The 20518-nt window shown below is 39.6% G+C and overlaps 1 protein-coding gene across 2 annotated transcripts in view; it reads left to right on the plus strand.

Annotated features, from left to right (window-relative positions):
• Positions 1-20347, plus strand: part of pde2a (phosphodiesterase 2A) — a 162444-nt gene extending 142097 nt beyond the window's left edge. For both annotated transcript variants that reach the window (XM_084351350.1, XM_084351351.1), the window contains exons 14-31: positions 1233-1344; positions 1459-1498; positions 2012-2075; positions 2281-2362; positions 2886-3060; positions 4852-4964; positions 7338-7415; positions 7525-7647; positions 7755-7825; positions 8362-8484; positions 8590-8677; positions 9208-9255; positions 9831-9905; positions 9990-10089; positions 11118-11230; positions 15569-15607; positions 15744-15850; positions 16950-20347. In XM_084351350.1, coding sequence (XP_084207476.1) covers positions 1233-1344; positions 1459-1498; positions 2012-2075; positions 2281-2362; positions 2886-3060; positions 4852-4964; positions 7338-7415; positions 7525-7647; positions 7755-7825; positions 8362-8484; positions 8590-8677; positions 9208-9255; positions 9831-9905; positions 9990-10089; positions 11118-11230; positions 15569-15607; positions 15744-15850; positions 16950-17184 — 1786 coding nt within the window. In that variant the 3' untranslated portion in view covers positions 17185-20347. The remainder of the gene's footprint in view (positions 1-1232; positions 1345-1458; positions 1499-2011; positions 2076-2280; positions 2363-2885; positions 3061-4851; positions 4965-7337; positions 7416-7524; positions 7648-7754; positions 7826-8361; positions 8485-8589; positions 8678-9207; positions 9256-9830; positions 9906-9989; positions 10090-11117; positions 11231-15568; positions 15608-15743; positions 15851-16949) is intronic.
• Positions 20348-20518: the final 171 nt, after the last annotated feature.

Genomic DNA, 20518 nt, shown 5'->3' on the forward strand with positions numbered 1-20518 from the left:
AATCTTGTTTTTTTAAGGCACAGAGAGAATGAACAGTATGACATTGTGAGAGGCAGATATGCACTGAAGGTAATGTGTGCGACACAAACATGATGATCTCCTGATGTTTAGGAGCACAAGGACCAACACATGATGAGGTTTAGTGTTGAAAATTAAGTTGGCAGCAATGTTAGAAAGGTCATTAGTTGGGAGTAGGATTTATTTCTGCAGCCAACCCCATGGTAGCGTCACACATTCTCCATTTATTTTACATTTCTTTGTGGAAAGTGTTGTGTGCTTTCTGTGTGTATCAGACTTCTGGTCTTTGGAGATAGACTCCTGCTGGTTTTCATTCTAGCTGCGGAAATGGGGACTATTTTCTATCCTGACTGCAACTAACTGTGCTGCTACCAAAGAAAATTACTCTCCAAGCCTGACAGACTGTTGCTTTGTGTGACTCTCCTGAATGTCACTCATAACGCATTTGTACCTCTTGTGAGAGGGTGAACTTAATCGCCCTCCAACTGAGTTTCCCAGGCCTTTTCCAAGCTCAGTTCAAATCCCTAACTTCTTTGCTAAGACACCTGGGAGTCTGAGATCAAGGCGAAAAAAACCCCTGGAGTTACACTGTGCTCCTCGACGTCAGCACAGTAATGTGCCACTGCCCTCTGTAGGCAAAGAGCGGCAACTGCAGGCAATTAATGTGGTCTGCAGATCTTTCCATTCATCAGTCTTCATTTAGCTGCTTAATGCTGTCAAGTTCTCACATCATTACATCTTAAAGGAGAGCGGCATTCAGTCACATTCACCACCTGCAGGACACCAGAGAATAATTCTGTTTCAGAGTCATTTAGACACATTAGACTAATTATTTATACTCAGTTATATGTGATTTTTTTGTTTTTAGTTAATAACTGTGCATTTTGCTTTTCTTTTGGGGCTGAAACTAAGGGGTTTTTTCAGCATCAGCTCGTCTACTGACTATTTTTTCACTAGTTCATTGATTATTTGATCTATTAAATGCAGTGGGGGAAGAAGTACTGAGGTCTTTTACTTACTTAAGTAAAAGAATACACAAATATTTGCAGCAAAACTGGTAGAAAGTAAAATTACTAATGCAAAATTGCTCAATTCATGATATTGTATATATATTATTGTAATATTTCTTCTTGTGACTAGTACTATCCATTGATGTTCCCTAAAAATGAATTGTGTGTGTGTGTGCGTGTGTGTGTGTGTGTCCGCCACTGCAGACACACAGAGGCAGATGAGCATGCCATCCAGCACTGTTTCTGCTACACTTCAACGGTCCTCACTTCAACTTTGGCCTTCCAAAAAGAACAGAAACTCAAAGTGGAGTGCCAGGTACTGAACACACGCACAGACACACACACATACACACACTGCATGCATGCATGCATAAATATACATGAAGCTGCCTTTTAAAGAGCTTTTCTTGCGCTCTGTTTCCCGTCACAGGCGCTCTTACAAGTGGCCAAGAATCTCTTCACACACTTGGGTAAGTTTTTTTTTGTCAGTCTTCCTCCGTGAAGAAAGAACATTGTAGGACAATTTAGGTTAATGGCCAATATTTAAGTGATCGCCAAGTGAAACAAATGGCGCGTGTAATTGAATGAGATATTACCGAACTTAAAGGTGATTACACCCAGGATCATAACCATAAAATCAAAAGGGCATTAAAAATGATGGCCCCACCTCACTGTCCTATAATTACACTGAGGCATTTAGATTCTTATCCAACAGTAAGCACCAACAGTACAATAAAGTCATTGATGATTCATCATGATTGCGGGGACAAAAAATTGATCCACTGGTAGAACAAATTGCCTCTCACTGTACCACTGATTACAAAAGCTCTTATCAGCGTGTGCAGCTGATCCACCGGTGCTCACTGCGTAACCTCTGATTCTGTCTATCCGAGCTCTGCCGTATTTCTTCAATTTCCTCTGTTTTCCCTTTATTTCCTCTCTCACGCTCTCGTTCTCTCCCTCTCTCTGTCTAATTCTTTCAGATGATGTGTCAGTGCTGTTACAGGAAATTATAGTGGAGGCCAGGAACCTCAGTGATGCAGAGATGTAAGCCCTCTGATTCATCTTCAAAGGGATGTGTGTGTGTAAAAAAAGAGTGTGTGTGTGTGTACAATGTGAATGTCTTTATCTCTATTTGAAAAGGCTATCTTGGCAATTTGCTCTTAACTGACTTGCCGCATTTAATTAAAGTTACGAAATGACCTGAGATGAAATGAGTTAAAGCTCTCTCTTTTTCATTCTGTCTCTCCAGCTGTTCAGTGTTCCTGCTGGATCGAGTCAGTCATGAGTTGGTGGCGAAGGTGTTCGATGGTGGCGTGGTCAGCGATGAGGAGGTACAACGCACAAACATTTGATTAAATCTGCACACATTTAAAGGTGACATATGAAAGAATTGGCCCAGCTGTCTAATCATACTCCAAACAAAAAGGGGGCAACATATCACCAGAGTTACCACTAACTGTTGTTCACTGTAGCTGCTGCTGGCTAGTTATCATTTTTAAATGTTTTCAACTAAAACTCCACATATCTCACCTTTAATCTGTATGTGCTAATTGCTTTCCACAACATAACGTTGTATCTTTTGTCTTTCCTGTGACCTTTTCGGGGATAATTTCTTGCCATTATTAAAGAGTTCACAGTAGAGACAGACAGGAAATGATTGGGGAGAGAAACAGGGAATGACATGCCAGAAAGTTTCCCATCCAGACTCCCTGGTTGAAGACCGTGGTTGGATGTCATTTGTTACGCTCTCTCCACTTGTTTCCTGTCTGACTCTGCTGTCAACAACCAATTAAAAGCAGAAATAATAAGCAAGTGCGTGTGTGTGTGTGTGTGTGTGTGTGTGTGTGAGTGCAGAAGGAGTTTCGTATCCCAGCCGATCAGGGTATTGCGGGTCACGTGGCGACTACCGGTCAGATCTTGAACATTAAGGATGCCTACTCCCACCCTCTCTTCTACCGCGGTGTTGATGACAGCACCGGCTTCAGGACCCGCAACATCCTCTGCTTCCCCATCAAAGACGAGAACAACGGTAGCAAACTTTATTTGTAAAGCACTTTTCAGACAGATTAGAGCAGGGGTCTCAAACTCAAATTAGCTGGAGGCCACTGATGGTATTGTTTTTGGTAAAATGTTGTGTTTTATTTCTATTATTAACGGAATAATACAAAAATGCAAACACAATTTTCAGATGATTTTTAACAGTTGGTGCAGTTTGTTTCCTCACTGCTAAATAACTTATTGCAACCTTGCACTGAACTAACAAATGAAATACATTTGTACTTTTTCTTGCCAGACACCTGGCTGCACTTCTGCTCATATTAATGGAACAAAACAAAAAAAGTAACAAAAGAAGTGCAAAACTTATGTCCGTTTAAATGACTTATTTAAAGTAAAGTTGCACTGAACTAACAGATGAAATCCCTGAACACGTTTGTACTTTATTTATTGCCAGACACTTGGCAATAGTGATAACATGTCTCCAGTAAAGGAGCTCTGTGGACCTTCTGTGTTGTGCTGGGAGCCCATCATCAGTTCATGTTAGCAGACTCCATTTCTGAACTAACATTAGCTACTGTTGCTCCCTCTTAGCAGAGTGGAGAGAGGCACTGAGACGAGGCACTGGAACGTGCATAAAGTCACAGATAATCCGACCTCAGTCCTTCACAAAGACATCCACAGTCCAGCAGCGTTAACAACTGAAACAAAAGTCCACAGGCTTGTTCAGGCAACTGAAGAGACGGGGGAAGGTCTCATTTATCAAATCACCTTCCAATCCACTCACATTTCACCAATAAAAATGTGAATTATACATGTATCTGGCTACAATTTACATAGAGCCCCTTTAAAGTGATTTGCAGGTGACTAACAAGCAAATATGAACAATAACACAATTGGAGACTAAGTCACACAAGGTAATAAACGATAAAAGTCAAAAAGTACAAACAATGAAATAAATAAAAGAAGAAAAATTCAAATGAAGCCATTAACATTCCTATCACAACCTACCATTCAATAATTTTTTGGTTTGAAGATATTACAAATTCAGCTACTCTGTTTCAGCAGCTGAGAACGTAAAAACTAAAAGCTCATCAAAGCTTTTTTCTACCATTTTAACACAATGTGGTGACATTTGTTATCTGTGAAGAGGCTATTAACACACTAAAAATAGAATAACAGGGCTACTGATAATATCATAATGGCCATTATTGACTTCTTCTCCCAGACCTAGCTTTAATACACTTCTAGTAGCTGCTCCTCTATTGTCCTCTTACAGTGCACAGCTGCTCTTCTTGTCTCCTCCTTTCAAAAAACCGAGCTACATTTATACACATGTGCTCTCTCAGAATAGCACAAAGAGTCCTTCCATCAAATCCTTTACTCCTAAATGTTAAAGTGCATAAAGTGCACTTTGGAGAAGCAGCCGTCTTCAGCATGTTCCATACTTAGGATTTACAAAATACGCAGACGTTGATGGTGCTCTTCACCTCTTGCTGTATCCAAGCAGAGAAACTTTAGATGCTGTGTGATTCGTCTGACTGAAGCTCAGATTACAATCAAAGACCCTTTTTTTGTGCAATTAGGTTCAGCTCCAGTTTGAAATTAATGAAAGTTAGCAGACCTATTAGAGTCAGCTGCACCTCTGACTGCTGCATTCTGTGACTCATTTTCTCGCCCTTGACTCTCATCTTGCCTTCTCCATTTTTCTTCATCAACTTTCCTTCTCCCTCCATCCACCTCTGCGTTGCCTCCCTCAATGTCTCACCTTCCTTTTCTTTACTTCTGTCTTCTTCATTCTTTCTTTACACCCTCGTCCTACTAGAGGTGATCGGGGTGGCTGAGTTGGTGAATAAAATGAACGGGCCTTGGTTCAACCGCTTCGATGAGGACCTGGCCACGGCTTTCTCCATCTATTGTGGCATCAGCATCGCCCACGTAAGTCTCTTCCACCAGTGAAAGATTCTCTGCAGCCTTTAAATGTTCTGTTTTCATGTTGAATAACCACAGACGTCTGGTCAGGGACGATTACATTGCTTCTTGTGTACGTGATTATAAATGCTGTCGCCAAGCATATTAAGCACAACTATAACCACAGTGAAAATTGCTACCACACATTTGTGAGGCAAACATCATCAGTTACAAATTAATTAATGACTTAAACGTCTCACCTTACAGCAGCAGACAGCCTCACTTCATCTTATTATCTCTGGTAGCAGCAGTGACAAAGTATGAAACATTAAAAGGGAATAAATGCAGCATTTCTGAAGCTACACATTCATCTTCATAAACACAGGTAAACAATCCCAGGTCATTAGCTCCGCATAGTTTTAAAAAATAAATGTAATGTGTAATAAAGTAATCTCTGCAGGTTTAATGAAGTGTTATGGTCATTAATTTGACTTGACTGCATAAAGAAGACTAAATGAACATTTAGAAAAACAGCATATACAGTATATCCATCATTAGGAGTCTCTTACTCCTTAAATCAGTGTTGTTAGTGTTGTCAGAGAGATCGATCCCGGCTGGCAAAATGGGATCAGTTCAGTAGGAGCAAAATGCTCAGTCGAGGCAGAGCCTAGCAAAATCTCGAGGGAAATTTAAAGAGATTGAATTTGTGATGGAGCTGAGTGGCTTTTATGGTGCAGTTCATAGGAATTGTATGACTGCTGCAGAGCCATTAACACACTTTCAGCCGAGCTAGTGTGTGCAGCTCACGGAGACAAAGATGAAGATGGTGATGGGGACAATATGTACAAAATAGTTTTTGTGTTGAATCTTTTCATGGGTGTGTTGCTTATGAGCCCCTACTAAGACAGGTTTTTTATCATTGTGTGAAATAAAATGAAGTTTCAAAAATGAAAAATAAATAAATAATAATCAAATGAACGAAAGAAAGAAAGACTCTTCCAGCTGATACAGAGACTCAAATTACAGCTGTGACGATGTTTTATTCATCACTTCCGATTCACCTTCATATTAAGTGGCTCTTGTGGCGTCTGACCTTTCAATGACTGCCGGTACTCGATAGTTTATTGACAAACTATAAAGACATTTGATTGGAAAAATAATTGCCTTTCGGGGCAGCTCATTAATCATTTAAACGTGATTAAATGCGTTATTTATCATAGCTCACTGTATCATGGTGCACTGTTTGCTACGGCTTGTAAAAAGCTTTTCCCTCGTGTACCGAAATGTAAGCAGCATTTAGCTTGATTTATATTGTCACTAAACATTTGACTTTACTGTAAAATCAAGCTAGTTCCACTAATTTACACCTGAAATTACCTGTTGTTTTTAATGCATTTTTGTTATCCTCATTGAGATCGGATCTCTGTCCTCCAGAGAAAAACCTGTGTGTAAGTTATTTGAGGTGGCATCAAATCAGCCCCAGGCTCCCTTTAAAAATCACAGAATTTTGGAGTTGTTGAGTTATGGCAAACTTTACAAACTATATAAACCGCTGTCTATGACATATTCTTAATAATTTGTCCCATCTAGTAAATTCTGCATATGTAAAACATTAATTTATTCCTTTCTTTGTAAAAGAAAATGTGACAGTTTGTCCCGCTCTCTTGTGGTATTGGAAATCGGAAATCGGTATTTATAATTGGTAATTAGAGGCATGTCTCTGTCAACAACACCCCACAGGCCAATTTATTGTTAGTCACAATAAATATTGGTGTCAATGTTATGCTGTACATTTCAATACCTGGTGTAAATGGGGTCCTGGATGCCAAAGATCAAATACAAATTGTGTCCCAATTATCTTTGTTGTCTTAAAATATATTTTTGGTATAGAAACCTTATTACAAGTATACTTTTACTTCTGTGCTTAATTTAAGGTATATTTGTACATAAAGTGTACTTAGGCCCAAAATAGATGTACTGAATTTCACTTTACTGTATTAAAACAAATATACTGATTCAACAATACATCAAGTGGTATTTTAGTGTACTTCTAAAAAGTGTACATTGTTTTAAGTAAATTGTTGATGAAGGTTCTCAGTCATCCAGGTCCTGGTAATTCTAAGTTCTGTATCGTAGGCAACTGGACTTGTTTCAGTTTCCTGAAGACGTTTCACCTCTCATCCAAGAGGCTTCTTTAGTTCAAAACTTTTGGTTGATAGCAGTACAAGACACCAGAGTGACTCATTCAGACTTGGTCATTCAGAAGTTAAAACGGTTGCAGGTGATTGGGTGTGGAGGAGGAGGGGGCGGGGGCAGTGGACAAGACTCTAACAGAGAGAAAATAGAGAAAGGGATAATTGTAGTAAATAAAAACTGTTGATTTGTTGTTTGTTTGTTTAGTCTCTGCTCTACAAGAAAGTCCACGAAGCTCAGTTCAGGTCCCACCTGGCCAATGAGATGATGATGTACCATATGAAGGTAAAATCATTTTTGTTCATCTCACTCACTCCTGGCACACAGACACATTGTGTTTACTGACACTGTCTATATTATTTACTCCATATGATTCAGTATGTGTACGTTGCAGGTTTCAGAGGAAGAGGTGACGAAGCTGCTGGTTACGGGAATCGAACCGGTGATGGAGATCCACCCTTGCTATGCCGAGTTCACGTACACGCCTCGCTCCCTGCCGGATGACACCACGCCCTTGGTAAGGACCAGAGGTTGAGAGGGAAAAGTGCCAATGAGAGACAGCAGAGAGAGATTAGAGATGGAGAGCATAAGTGATGTAACCGATCCTGTTGTGTGTGTCTGCAGTGCGTCCTCAGCATGTTTGAAGACATGGGTTTCATCAACACGTACAAGATTGACCTGAACACTCTGGCCAGGTTTGACAACTCCATCATTTGTGTACCAAATATAAGAGCCTGTGTGTGACTGTGTCCTACAGGTGATTTACGGAGTCCGCATTAATTCATCTTTCTGTAGTTTCTGGTATTGTGTCGATTTTCCCTCCCTCTCCTTGTGACAAGGAAGTCAGCTCATATACATGCAAACCACGTATCCATGGTTTGCAGAAACGTATGATGCCAATGAATTATACAAATGTTTCAGTGACCTTATCAGTCGACTATACGACCCAAATCCAAACACTTTGGAAAAAGCAATGTAAGCAGCTCTCCAGCAAGAAAACTGGCAAGATTTTAATCAAACTTGATCAGTAGAGCAGAAAACTATTGGAGTACATGTTTAAGTCTAAATCAGGATTGTTGAGTTGGAGTGGACGATTTTAATTAAAATAAAGAGTAGAAGGAGACCAAGCCTGATCCACAGGTCAGATACATCACTCAGTTAAATATGCTACATGTGTCACCAGTTGCGTACTGTTGTGTGGATGATAACTGAACTGCTGTTTTGGTGTCAGGTTCTGTCTCATGGTGAAGAAAGGCTACAGGGACCCTCCCTACCACAACTGGATGCACGCCTTCTCTGTCTCACACTTCTGCTACCTGCTCTACAAAAACCTAGGGCTGTCCAACTACCTCGAGTAAGTACATATTGCACACTGCTCCCCAGTGCTTTAATAAATTAAATGAACTAGCCAAGAGGTTGCTGTTTTGATCCTGAACTCTCCTCTTTCTTCTCTTTTTAGGGATATAGAGATTCTTGCTCTCTTTGTCTCCTGTATGTGCCATGACCTGGACCACCGTGGCACCAACAACTCTTTCCAAGTCGCCTCAGTGAGAAGCTATTCTGCAGTATTAGGGGGGCTCACAGTGAAGCATCAGAAATGATGCAAAGGAGGGAAAAAAATAAACACATTAAACCTCCCGAACACGTAGCACTGCACCTGCACTTTAAAAAATGTAGACTAAAAAAAAATTGACTTGTAGATGCTCATGATGGAGCGTCAATAAGAGCAGAGATCTGGATGTGTCATAGTTGAATCAGAGTCTGCTGTTGTATCTGTGAATTTGCCCCAGTGAGACACTAGATGTCATTGTGATTAACGCATGTTGCTCTGCTGCGCTCTAATCGAGCGTAACCCTGCAGCACCTAAATGACACACATACACACACAGCGACTGTCATTATGCAACAAAGGTCAGCTTCTTTTGTGTTTTCTCTGTCTGAGGATTCATATTCAAGCTGACACGAACAGTCACAGTGAAGAAAGTGTGTTTTATCAAAGGATGTTGTTTCCTTTGAATCAATACAATGTGTACACTAAATGGATTGTGTTTCATTCGACTGTCTGCTTCTATTTTCAGCAATCTGTGCTGGCTGCTCTCTACAGCTCAGAGGGATCTGTGATGGAGGTAAAATCACAACCAGTTACATCACATCACAGGGACGTGGGAGAGCTGACAATGGTTCAGACAGCATGAGGGATTTGGGCCTATATAAATATTTACTGCATGTACGCTCAGTGGCCACTTTATTAGGCACAACCTCACAATCTATTGCAATTCAGTACAGCAGTATTCAGTTACATGTTAATTTATGTTAGCGTTATTATGTTGGGAGGTGTTTCTAATTATGTGTCCTCCCCATTTATATTTGTTAGAAGAGGGGGCAGAAAATTAGAAGGCCACACTACCACTAACTATAATTGTGTAGTGTATTAAGCTTGCACCCTGTAGAATTTTCTTATAATCGTTTGTTGGATGAGCTTCAGTGTGTGTGAGCTACTAATTGTTGCTGTTTTGTGCTTGTATGACATCTAGTGGCCAAAACCAACACACATAATTCCTTAGTTTCAGTGATGAGGCAGTGGGAGGCATGTAAAGTGTCTTTGCTTGTTGCATTGCAATATGACTCAACATTCCTTCAGAAGCAGCATTTTGAAAATGCACTCATTCATGTGTCCATCGTGCTTTTTTGGCCATGACAGAGACATCACTTTGCCCAGGCCATCGCCATTCTGAACACTTTTGGCTGCAACATCTTTGAGAAGTTCTCCAGGAAGGTAAGATAAAAAATCTCATTCACACATTACAAACGTCTTACTGTACAGTATGTGCAAGCTAAAGTTATTGTTGATGTTTTTTAGGACTACCAGCGCGTGCTGGATTTGATAAGAGACATCATTTTGGCTACCGACCTGGCTCACCATCTTCGCATTTTCAAGGACCTGCAGAAGATGGCTGACGGTACGTCTCAGCTGTTCAGCATGCACAGCCACGTCTCTGCTTTTACACCATACTCACAGCCTTGAACAGCAAAGGGAGGCTTAGTTCAGATGTTTGGTCCAGAGCAGTGACAGCAGACTATTATTTCAATTTTATTTGAATCAGAACAGGCTGATTTCACAGGCGAAAACATGCCTTATGAAGACATTTGGAGAATTGAAAATGAAATTTGTCATTTTTATGATCATGTGATGAATCACTGTGTAGTTTATTTCCATTTTTGCCTAATCACTATCAAATATACAGACTGTGAAATCATGAAACCATTTCCTTTGCAGTATAGCTCCATTTATTCACCAAACAAAAGACTGTAGATTTTCTTTACATGACTTATTTTACAGACATCTGAGGTCAAACTTGCAGTATTGATCACTGACATTCTTAGTTTTCCTCTACTTTCATTGGACTATACAGTATACCCATTTGACAAGACAGCTGTGTACTTCACTCTTATGTAATGTAATTGGCTGTGACCTCCTGGCCCACGGTTTGTTATGCCTGAATGCAACCAATTATAAGTTATCCTGAGTGGACGTCTCCTCGGTGGAATCAATTTTGTGCTGTTAAAGCAATTCAAGGACATTAAAAGGTTCCTATTGAGTTGAGTAACGTGCAGACTGTGTGGCTTGTCAATCACGTACGAAAATAGTTTAACCAATGTTAAAAGGCCAATGAAACATAACTTTTTCTTACCAAACTTTTTCTTACCTAACACACTGCCGCGACTTCTGATCATCAGCGTCTATCAATACAAAATATTAATCACTTTAATGTTTCAATCTGATCTGTGAGTCTTACCAGTAGATTTTCTCAGATCTTCACAAAGCTGTCATCTAATTTAATGCAAACACAAATGTGTGCATGCAGCTAAAATAGTCATATTTGTTTGTGTGTGTGTGTGTGTGTGTGTGTGTGTGTGTGTGTGTGTGTGTGTGTGTGTGTGTGTGTGTGTGTGTGTGTGTGTGTGTGTGTGTGTGTGTGTTTTTCAGATGGATACAATCCTAAAAGCCAAACCCACCGCTCCATGCTGCTGTGCCTGTTGATGACATCGTGTGACCTGTCAGACCAAACCAAGGGCTGGAAAACAACACGCAAGATTGCTGTCAGTTCACATTCTACGCCAATGTTAATGCTAACCGCAAGCTTAGCTTACATGTGTTTAGTTTTTAATGTATGATTACACAAACAAATCCATTTCTCACCACAGCAGGAACTAGAATGGCAGTCAGTAGAGCGCATAGCTCCGACAAGGCCCGTCAGAGAGTAGGTTAACCACTGATTTTTCCCCTAAATGACTGACAGGGCGGATAATATTGTTAACAAACGGGGCAGGTCCGACTGATTTCCACTGATTAGACTGCACTTACACCTGGAACTGCAGCACAAACAGCCTTTCCTACACAAATTCAAGGAACAAACAATGTGTCGATAAAAAAAAAAATGGTTAACTTACTCTCTCTGAAGTGTGGTCTTTAATTTTCTGGAGGCATTTTTTCATCAGAAGTCATACGATGTAGAGATGTTGGGTTTTAGTGTGTTTAGAGGCTTGAATAAAGGTACTGTAGCCATGAAAAGTATGAGAAAAAAAAGTTTTTGGAACATTTAAGCATTTAAACATGTTCTTGTAGACACCCAATTTAAAAAATATATGATATGGGACCTTTAAGTTGGGAAATAACCGTGACAGCAATTATATAACAGTACATGAATCAGCACACAGATATTTAGGTCATGCTGCTTTGAACAGCCTCGTATGGGGGTTGTGCTGCACCCTTTAACGAATACACTGCAGTATTTTCATACATGTAAATGTGTTTCAATGTCAGTCCAAATACCCTTGTGATGTGAAAAATTATTGACATTAACATTTAATTATTAGGGGAGCAGAAGTTGAAGTAACGACACAGTTTCAGACAGCTTGTCTCTGCTAGTTGACATGCAGTAGCTGGAGCTCCTGTTTTCAGCAGCGCATTCCTGAAGATTTCCCATTCCCAGTGAATATACAGTAAAAGTGACCCATTTCTGGGACAATAAAGATTATGAGATGCTTAGCTGCTCAATTGAAAACAGCCTTTCAGTCTATATGCATTTTTATTCTGTGGAATTGCACTCCATTTTAGGATTACATTTAATCTTGGCCTGGCCCCTTTCCAACACCAAACCCCTGACCCTTGTCCTAAATCCTACACCCTAAATCTCCAAACATCTAACACCTACAGCAAATGCACTCTAATCCTTTCTCCCAAAACTGAACACACATTTCTGTTTAACCCTTTAAAGCCTGACACATCAAAAAATAGCCAGAAAATTCTATTTTTTTGGAACTGAGATGTTTATTAAACTTTTAAACAAAATCCACTGAAAAAATGTTGCCATATCATTTTGTTTATGAGATATTTTTTGTATCACATTTGATACATTGGGCGTTTTTTGCAACTTTTTGCTCACAACAATGTTCATTTTAGATACACAACAAACTATGCCCATAACATTTTGAAAAATCTAGAACATTTTAGGCAGTTTTTCTCTTTGTTTTTTTTTGCATAAAACTTTTCACAGCCTTTATTTCACTTTGTGGTAGGCACAAAAACAGTTTCTGTCCTTGTTCAGGCAAAGATGCACCTGACACTTGACACAGACGACATGTGAGAAGTGATTGCCGGTGCAGTGCTTGCATCTCTGTCGGGTTTCCCATGTTGGAAAATGATCAATGCCATCCCTTCTCACATCAAGAGGCACACTGCAGCTTGGCCTTTTACGGGGTGGTGTTGGAGTCGCTTCTGGAGAGGATAGTGGTCTGCCACACTTGATTTTGGCCTTTCCTGCGCTTGTGAGAGAAGTGCCAACCAAAACCTGAAACCTTCGCAGAGCCATGGGTTTCTTCTGGGGCTCTAGCTTCTTCTGGTCTCTTCTGTAGAGGTTCCACGCATTGATGACTGCCACTGTAACAGTGTGCCACCAGATGTACATGTACCATCTTCGGGATCTGAAGCTGAACTTGTAGAGTGCAGACAGCATATCAAGGAGATCAACACCTCCCATGAACTTGTTATATGCTTCAACAATGGCTGGTCTGGGAACCATTATGTGAGTTTTGGATTTGCGATCCCAGCGCTTCACATTTCCCACAGGTTCAGTACCAACAAAAGAGGAAATCAGGTTCACTGCTTTGTTGTCGTACCATCTTACAATGATGTTGTTGTCCTGGTTCACTCTGAAGTCCATTGACCCTCTTCCATTTTTCTTCATTTCTTTTTCATCCATCATGGTGCAATCTTTCATCCTGTTCATCCGGATTGTGCCAATGTAGTGGATTCCTCTCTCTTTTAGGCGTTGCACCAGGGGAACTGATGTAAAGTAGTTGTCCGCAAAGACCTTGTGATTTTTTCCGACTGGAAGTGTCGATGTCATTTTCAGCACAACTTCTCCTGTAACACCAACTTCAGACTTTTCTCTCTTTGGATTTGCTGCACCTTGACAAACATCAAAGTCATAAAGAAAGCCACTTTGTCCAGCACGTCCCCACATCTTGAAACCCCATTTGTGAGGTTTTGCAGGCATGTAGACACGAAGATGAGATTTTCCCTTGAATGGCACCATAATTTCATCTACTGCATGGCATTCTTCAGGAGATATGCAGAGAAACTGTTCTCGCAGTTTTTGTAACCATGGCCTGAGCTTCCACAATTTATCTTCCTTTGCATCATCAGACACACCGAGGTTGTCCTGAAAGTGAATCAGTGTCAGCAATTTCAGGAACCGATCTCGAGACATCACATCACAAACTGCAGGGAGCTTTGTCTCCTTCTCCCAATAGGCTCTCACCCTGGACATCTGTACTAACCCCATATGCATGTACATGCCTAGAACCTGCTCTAACTCTTTGGCAGTTGTGTTTACTGACTTGCCCTCTTTTTGTACACTGTACAGGTTTGTTTGCTCTGCAGTTTCCTGTACCATTTCATCAGTGACAAACTGTTTGAAATACATGTATGGTGTCCAGTCACACCTGTCATCTGTGCCTTCCTCAACACATGCAATGAAATCGACAGATGGAGCTTGATATAGTGTTTTTCTCCATCTGTATTCTTTCCTTATTGTGTTGCCATTTACTGACTCCTTTTCAATTGTGTCCTGTGCTGTGTCTTCCATGCTTCCTACACTTTCCTCTTGATACTCCTCCTCATCACTGCTATCTGAACTTCCATCATCATGCATGGCCTGAGGAGTCCATTCCTCCTCATCCTCCTCATCATCTTCTCCTAACTGCTCGATGTCACTTGAATTGCCATCAACTATCGCATTGATGACATTTTCAATGTACTTTCTTTTTCTCTCTTCTTCCTCTATTCTTTTTGACATCTAAAATTACACACATAACAAATTGGTCGATATAGCATAGCGATAATAATTTCAGAGGAATTGTTATTGTGAAAACACCCAAAATGTATTTAAAAATGACATTTCAGTCATTAATTAGATTAATTAAATCATTAAAATAGTTTGTGTTTTTATTCTGGTAGGCATGATGTAGATTACATTACAAATATGTCACATGACCCCTCAGGGATAAAGCACCTTATATACCTGCAGTATCAAATTTGATACACACATTTTTAACACGATTTAACTGTAATATAAAGAATGAATTATTAAGTAATTATGCATTGTTTCAATACATTATCTATTTATTTAAAAAAATTAGTAACAATATAAATGTTATTCTTACTGTATCTTCTTGAAAATTAGCAAAGATTTTCCTCCCAAAAGTGTGTGGCTGATTTCATGACGGCGTCCATTTTGAAAAGGCCAAAAAAGCCGCACCACTGCCTGCAGTGGAATGATTATCCACTAGTGGGCAGAATACATGTATCAGGTGATATACAACAGGTTTTTAAGGAAAGTGTTGATCATTTTGAAAAGAAAGAGGTCTCTGAAACTCGAGTATCAAATATGATACAAAAGGTTACATAGGGTTAATTCAGGCTCTGGCTTGTATTGGCCTCAGCTGGTACATGTTTTTCTCACAGGCCAGGATGGGGATTAATGAAAAAAAAAAAAAAAACAGCAATCACACCAAATTTTGAAATGTAATAAAGGGGGATGGCATGTTATGTTAGATTACAGCCTTGGCATGACTCAACAGAGTCCAATTACAGTAATATTTTCAAATATGAGAAAGTCTCTCCCAAAGCTAAAAATGCAGACTGTGACACACCATGGACTCCTAGTACTGTATGGTATTACATAGTGGCCTGCAGTATACTTTTTTTAAATCCAAACTCCTAAAATGACCTTTGATTTGTCCCCAAGAAAGATGTCTTATCTTATTTTTCGACTGCTTTGTTGTGTGACATTACAGAAAGTGTAACTTAATTACTGTCACTGTGAGTTTGAAGCCATGTGAACATAACAGATGTCTGCCTCTATGTGTCCACAGGAGCTGATTTATAAAGAGTTCTTCTCTCAAGGGGATCTGGTATGTGTCACTGTATGCTGGCTGTTAAATGGCATGTGAAATCATTTAGCAAGTGGCTGAACTGCGTGTCATTATTTTACACAATAGCGAGCTTGTTACTCATGTCTGTCTGTAATGTGTGTGTGTGTGTGTGCAGGAAAAAGCCATGGGGAACAGGCCCAGTGAGATGATGGACAGAGAGAAAGCGTACATCCCAGAACTACAGATAAGCTTCATGGAACATATCGCCATGCCCATTTACAAGTGCGTACAAAAAACTTGACATCCTCCCTACTCTGATCAACTTTACGAAGCATTTCAGTATCTTTCAGCTCGTTGTTTTGGTTTTTTGGCCCCACATATTTATCGTTTTAGTTCGTCCTCACTGCTGTCATTATCAGTATTTTGGCAGCTGCAGACTGCTGTTTTCAACAAAAAAACCTCTAATAAACTCCCTGTAACCAGCATCAAATATCAAACAGGCACAGCTAACAACTGTTTGGTTACCCAGTGGAGTGTTTAGCAGCCAGATATTTACATCAGGAGTTGGTGGAGACCAAAACAGAGCTAAATGAAATGTTTCTCAATGTTTGCAGGCGGTGATACAATTTTGAGGTACTTTTATTTGCTTGAGATTTTCCTTTTTCTGCTACTTTATACTTCCAGTCCACTACATTTTGGAGACAAATATTGCACTTTTTCCTCAACTACATATATTTGATAACTTGCATCAGAGGCAAAGTTGAATTTTTTAATTAATGTAGCCTATTTTATCGGCAAAGTAAAAAACACTGATCAGACAAATTCTGAATATCAGATGGGCCCATAGTATGTAGTATATAACATACACGTAAATATATGTATAATTTACTAAAACTTTTGTACAGTACATTTGTTGACAGAAAAATCACTTTTGATATTAAAGTACATTTAATATCAGGTACTTTAAGACTTTTACTCAAGTACTATTTGTATGGTTGACTCACTTTTACCAAATACTTTTAAACTAGTATGACTTTTGGATACTTGTAAATACTGTGTAAACAAGTAACTGTTAACATGTTGATAACACCGTGTCAACTTTATAATTTGACATGATGTCAGTGTTGCATTTGCTACTTTATGCATTTCCCAAAAGTGGCCAAAAAATAACAGGTTTACAAAGTGAAATATTGTGATAAAAGTACAATATATAGCACAGTTGAAAATAAGATGTGCCAGCCATGAGAGTAAATCAAATGAAGACAAAAAGCAAATGAATGATCTTTAAGGTATTCAAAAATAAGCCTCGCCTCATGAAGTATCACATTAACAAACAATTGTATGTCAGCTCACATGCAACCACTGTCCTCTGTCCTTTTAGGCTGCTGTCTGAACTGTTTCCTGAGGCCACTGAGCTGTACGAGAGAGTGGCAGCAAATCGGGAGCAGTGGACCAAAGTGTCCCACAAGTTCACCATCCGTGGGTTGCCTAGCAACAACAGCCTAGACTTCCTGGACCAGGAGTACGAGCTGCTGCAGTCCCAGGGTGCTTTCGGGAGCGACGACCACTGCCTCAACGGTTGCCTTGAAGATGCAGAGGGAGGGAGGGGTCAGTGACACCAGCGGGCGGCCGACGGTTTCATGAAGTTTTCTGTGGTCCAATAAGAGGCTGAGGATACCTTTTTAGCGACCTGAGAGGGAGGGATCTCTCTGCTGTCAATCACTTAGATGCTTAGCAGGCCATGCAGAATGGACAGGACAAAGTTTTTGAAACTAATCGAATCAGACAAGTGATTTGAAACGAGCGGATCCACCTGAGCCGGTTCAGTGATTAGATGCTACGTGTTGCTTGTGTCTCCAGTTCAGGAAAGCAGAAGGTGGTGACTTCATCTTTTTCAGCAGCTGTACTGGAAAAATAAGTTTTTACCACGAGTCACAAGTTCATTCATACAGTACTGATCCTGATTTACGATTGTAAAAACACACACGCGCTGACACACATATGTACATGCACATACTGTTTAGACACACGACAGAGAAAAAAACAACAATTCATTGTTATGGAAAACGTCAACATGTAACAGTGAGATAAAGTGCTATACTTTCTGTAAAATGTTTCATAATAGCTTCTATTGATTTAAATGGCTCAGCTATGTTCACAAGCAGCTGCCATAGTCCCTCACCTGATGCTTATGAATGCATGCTGTATGGACACCTCATGTATTATTCCTTTTAACTTCGTCATCATCGATTTCTCCATGGCTAAGGAATTAATGCAGTACAATTTTATACCATCAAAACAGATTTTTGTATATTCAATTAACTCATTACATCCATGAATTTGTACAGGGGAGATTTAGCTAATTTACTCTACAATAACCGTCATCTGTGTTCATTCACTTTCCCTCATTTTTTGGGGGGGTGTTTAAGGGAAAATTTGACAATCACTGATCAATGACAGAGTCACAGATCCCTGGCCATGACACCCCACTCCATGCATTCATCATTAAAAACACACACCCTGTCACTGTATCTACACCACAAACAAAAGCCACTCACGACCTTGTTTTATTTCTCCCACTCCCTTGCACATTTCTCACTTCCTTTCACATTTTAGTTCACTGATTTCCTCATGAAACACTCTAGATAGAGATCAACTGAAGCCCTTTAAAAGATCCATCTCATCTGTTAGTGTTAATGTGCCAGAGTAGAGCGTGTTATACAGAGTGTGTCATTGAGTGTGTCATATGGATCTGCCTTATTGCGCATCTTTGCTGCCTTTCTTAGAGCTTTTAATATATGAAAATTGAAATAAAGAGTCTGTTTAGTATGTATGTTGTATATTTGTTATAGACATAGTTTGAGTATCAGCGTGTTGACTGAATGATGCTCAGAAGATGTATATTTGTGAAATACCTGTGTGGAGACCTCAGATCTCATGTCATTTCACTTCTTTCTATTTTAAGTTATGTATACAACCACCAGTGGATATTAGGCAGACAAAACAGCATTTGTATGTTCTCAAATAATGTTTTAAAGAAGGAACCAGAGATGTAGCCGTCATAGAAAAGACTCAACAGTTCACTATTGCTGCATCCCAAAGGAAACGTTTAGAAGATTAGAGTCAAGTTGTCAGATTGTGCCTCATGTGAAAAGAAAAGAACATTTTGGGGGCCATGGGGTTTTTGTGTTACAATACATATTAAGTTTTATCTTCAATGTTCGACATCGGAAATGCTGCGGAGGAAACCACAGAATAGTTACACGAAGAGAAGCTTCTGTAATGGACAACACTGTACTGTACGTAGGCTGTGTGTGGAGGAGTGAGAGTGAGTGGATGGATGGACGGGTGGGTGTGTAGATGAGAGAGAGAGAATGAGAGAGAAAGGAGCGGAGGTAGTTGGTTTTAAGATCAAGAGAGAAATGTTTGGTATAACTGGCCCTTACAAAGCTGGTCCTGATAGCGATGATGCAAACCTCAAGCGATCTCCTAAAAATGTTCCGTGATTTTCATTTATAAAGCCCTGATAATGCTTGTGAAGATAGATGAAAGCAAAAATATTGCTAAAATATATAATTTTTCTTTGAAAGGGGTCTCACGAGGGCGCTTTAGGGAGGAGGGTTAATTGGTTAGCAGAGTGGTTTGATGTATGTGGTATACCTACTTTGGGATATGCATTAGCGTGATTGGATGAAATCGTTTGATCTGCCTTGGTCTGCTTCATGGACTGAATATTTTTTTACTCTAAATTTCTTAAAAGGGCATACAGAAGTGTTTGTAGAAGAGCCTCGCTCTCTTTCTCAAGCTCTTTCTCTCACACGTGGGTTTCTGTTATTATTATAAAACCACTGTTTCATACGTACCTGCCTTTTTCATGTGCAATATGAAGTGTCTGCCTCTGTGACGTTGCATAGATTCCTATGTAAATACCTATGCCTCTTGTTAAATTATTACTTTAGTTCTGAGTTCCCAAAGGCATTTAAGTGTTGGATCATGATGTTTCCATTAAAAAAAAAGAAAAATCAAATACCTGTGAAAGTTATAACCCGAAAATGCTTTTGAGAGTCCAGACCTAGGACAGTTTTCTATACTGAGTGTGTATCTGTCCCTTTATGTTTGTTTTAGAGAGTCAGGGCTAAATGTGCCAAGCAAATTGTCTACTTCCTGGCAAACAGGCAAACTTACAATTACTTTTTGTTCTCTAATGTCGGAGTCAAGTCGAGGTCTGAAATTACAGGAAGTATGAACCCAATCTATCGCCCGTCATCACAGAACAGCAGGACTCAAACCTGTATGTAATTTCATTGTAATGATCACTTGTGACATGATTGTTAAAAGTGGCAAGAATATAATTGCTGTAAATATCAAAAAGAAAATGTTACTTGATTGTCTGTCATTACTACAATGGGAAGTATTTCAATTCTGTAATGTATTTAAAGTGATTGCATCCTGTTCTCTTTTTTTTAATGCCATTTTTGAACAACCCCAAACTTTTAGACTTCAAGACAGAGGGGACGAAAGAACAGTATATGTGTATTTAGGATATACACATGATATTGTACCACACATGAGAATCCAAACTAATCTGAAATGTATACATGATGCTAATACTAAGGACTAAATCCAGTCATCTGTTAATTATTTGTTTTGTTGAGTTCTGAGTGCTGGTGGTCTTGTTCTCCTTCAGATGTAATGAACAAGGACATTTTTGACAAGACAAATGGATGAAGTTTTGATTTTTTTTTTTTTTTTTTCTTGGAATAAATCTGATGAAAGGCTTCTTGTTTACTGTCTCCAAAAAGCGCAACATGCCATATACTGCATATTCACCACACCATGTGTGCTCAGATTCCTGGAAAATGATCAGGTGACATCAGGCGACACAGATTTTGTCATCACAGTGGCATCTCTGTTGATCCTGTTGACCTACCCCACATGCTGATACCGTAT

The sequence above is a fragment of the Pagrus pagrus genome (genome assembly GCF_965226575.1).
Source record: "Pagrus pagrus genome assembly, chromosome: 4".
In the NCBI taxonomy this organism is placed as follows: Eukaryota; Metazoa; Chordata; class Actinopteri; order Spariformes; family Sparidae; genus Pagrus; species Pagrus pagrus.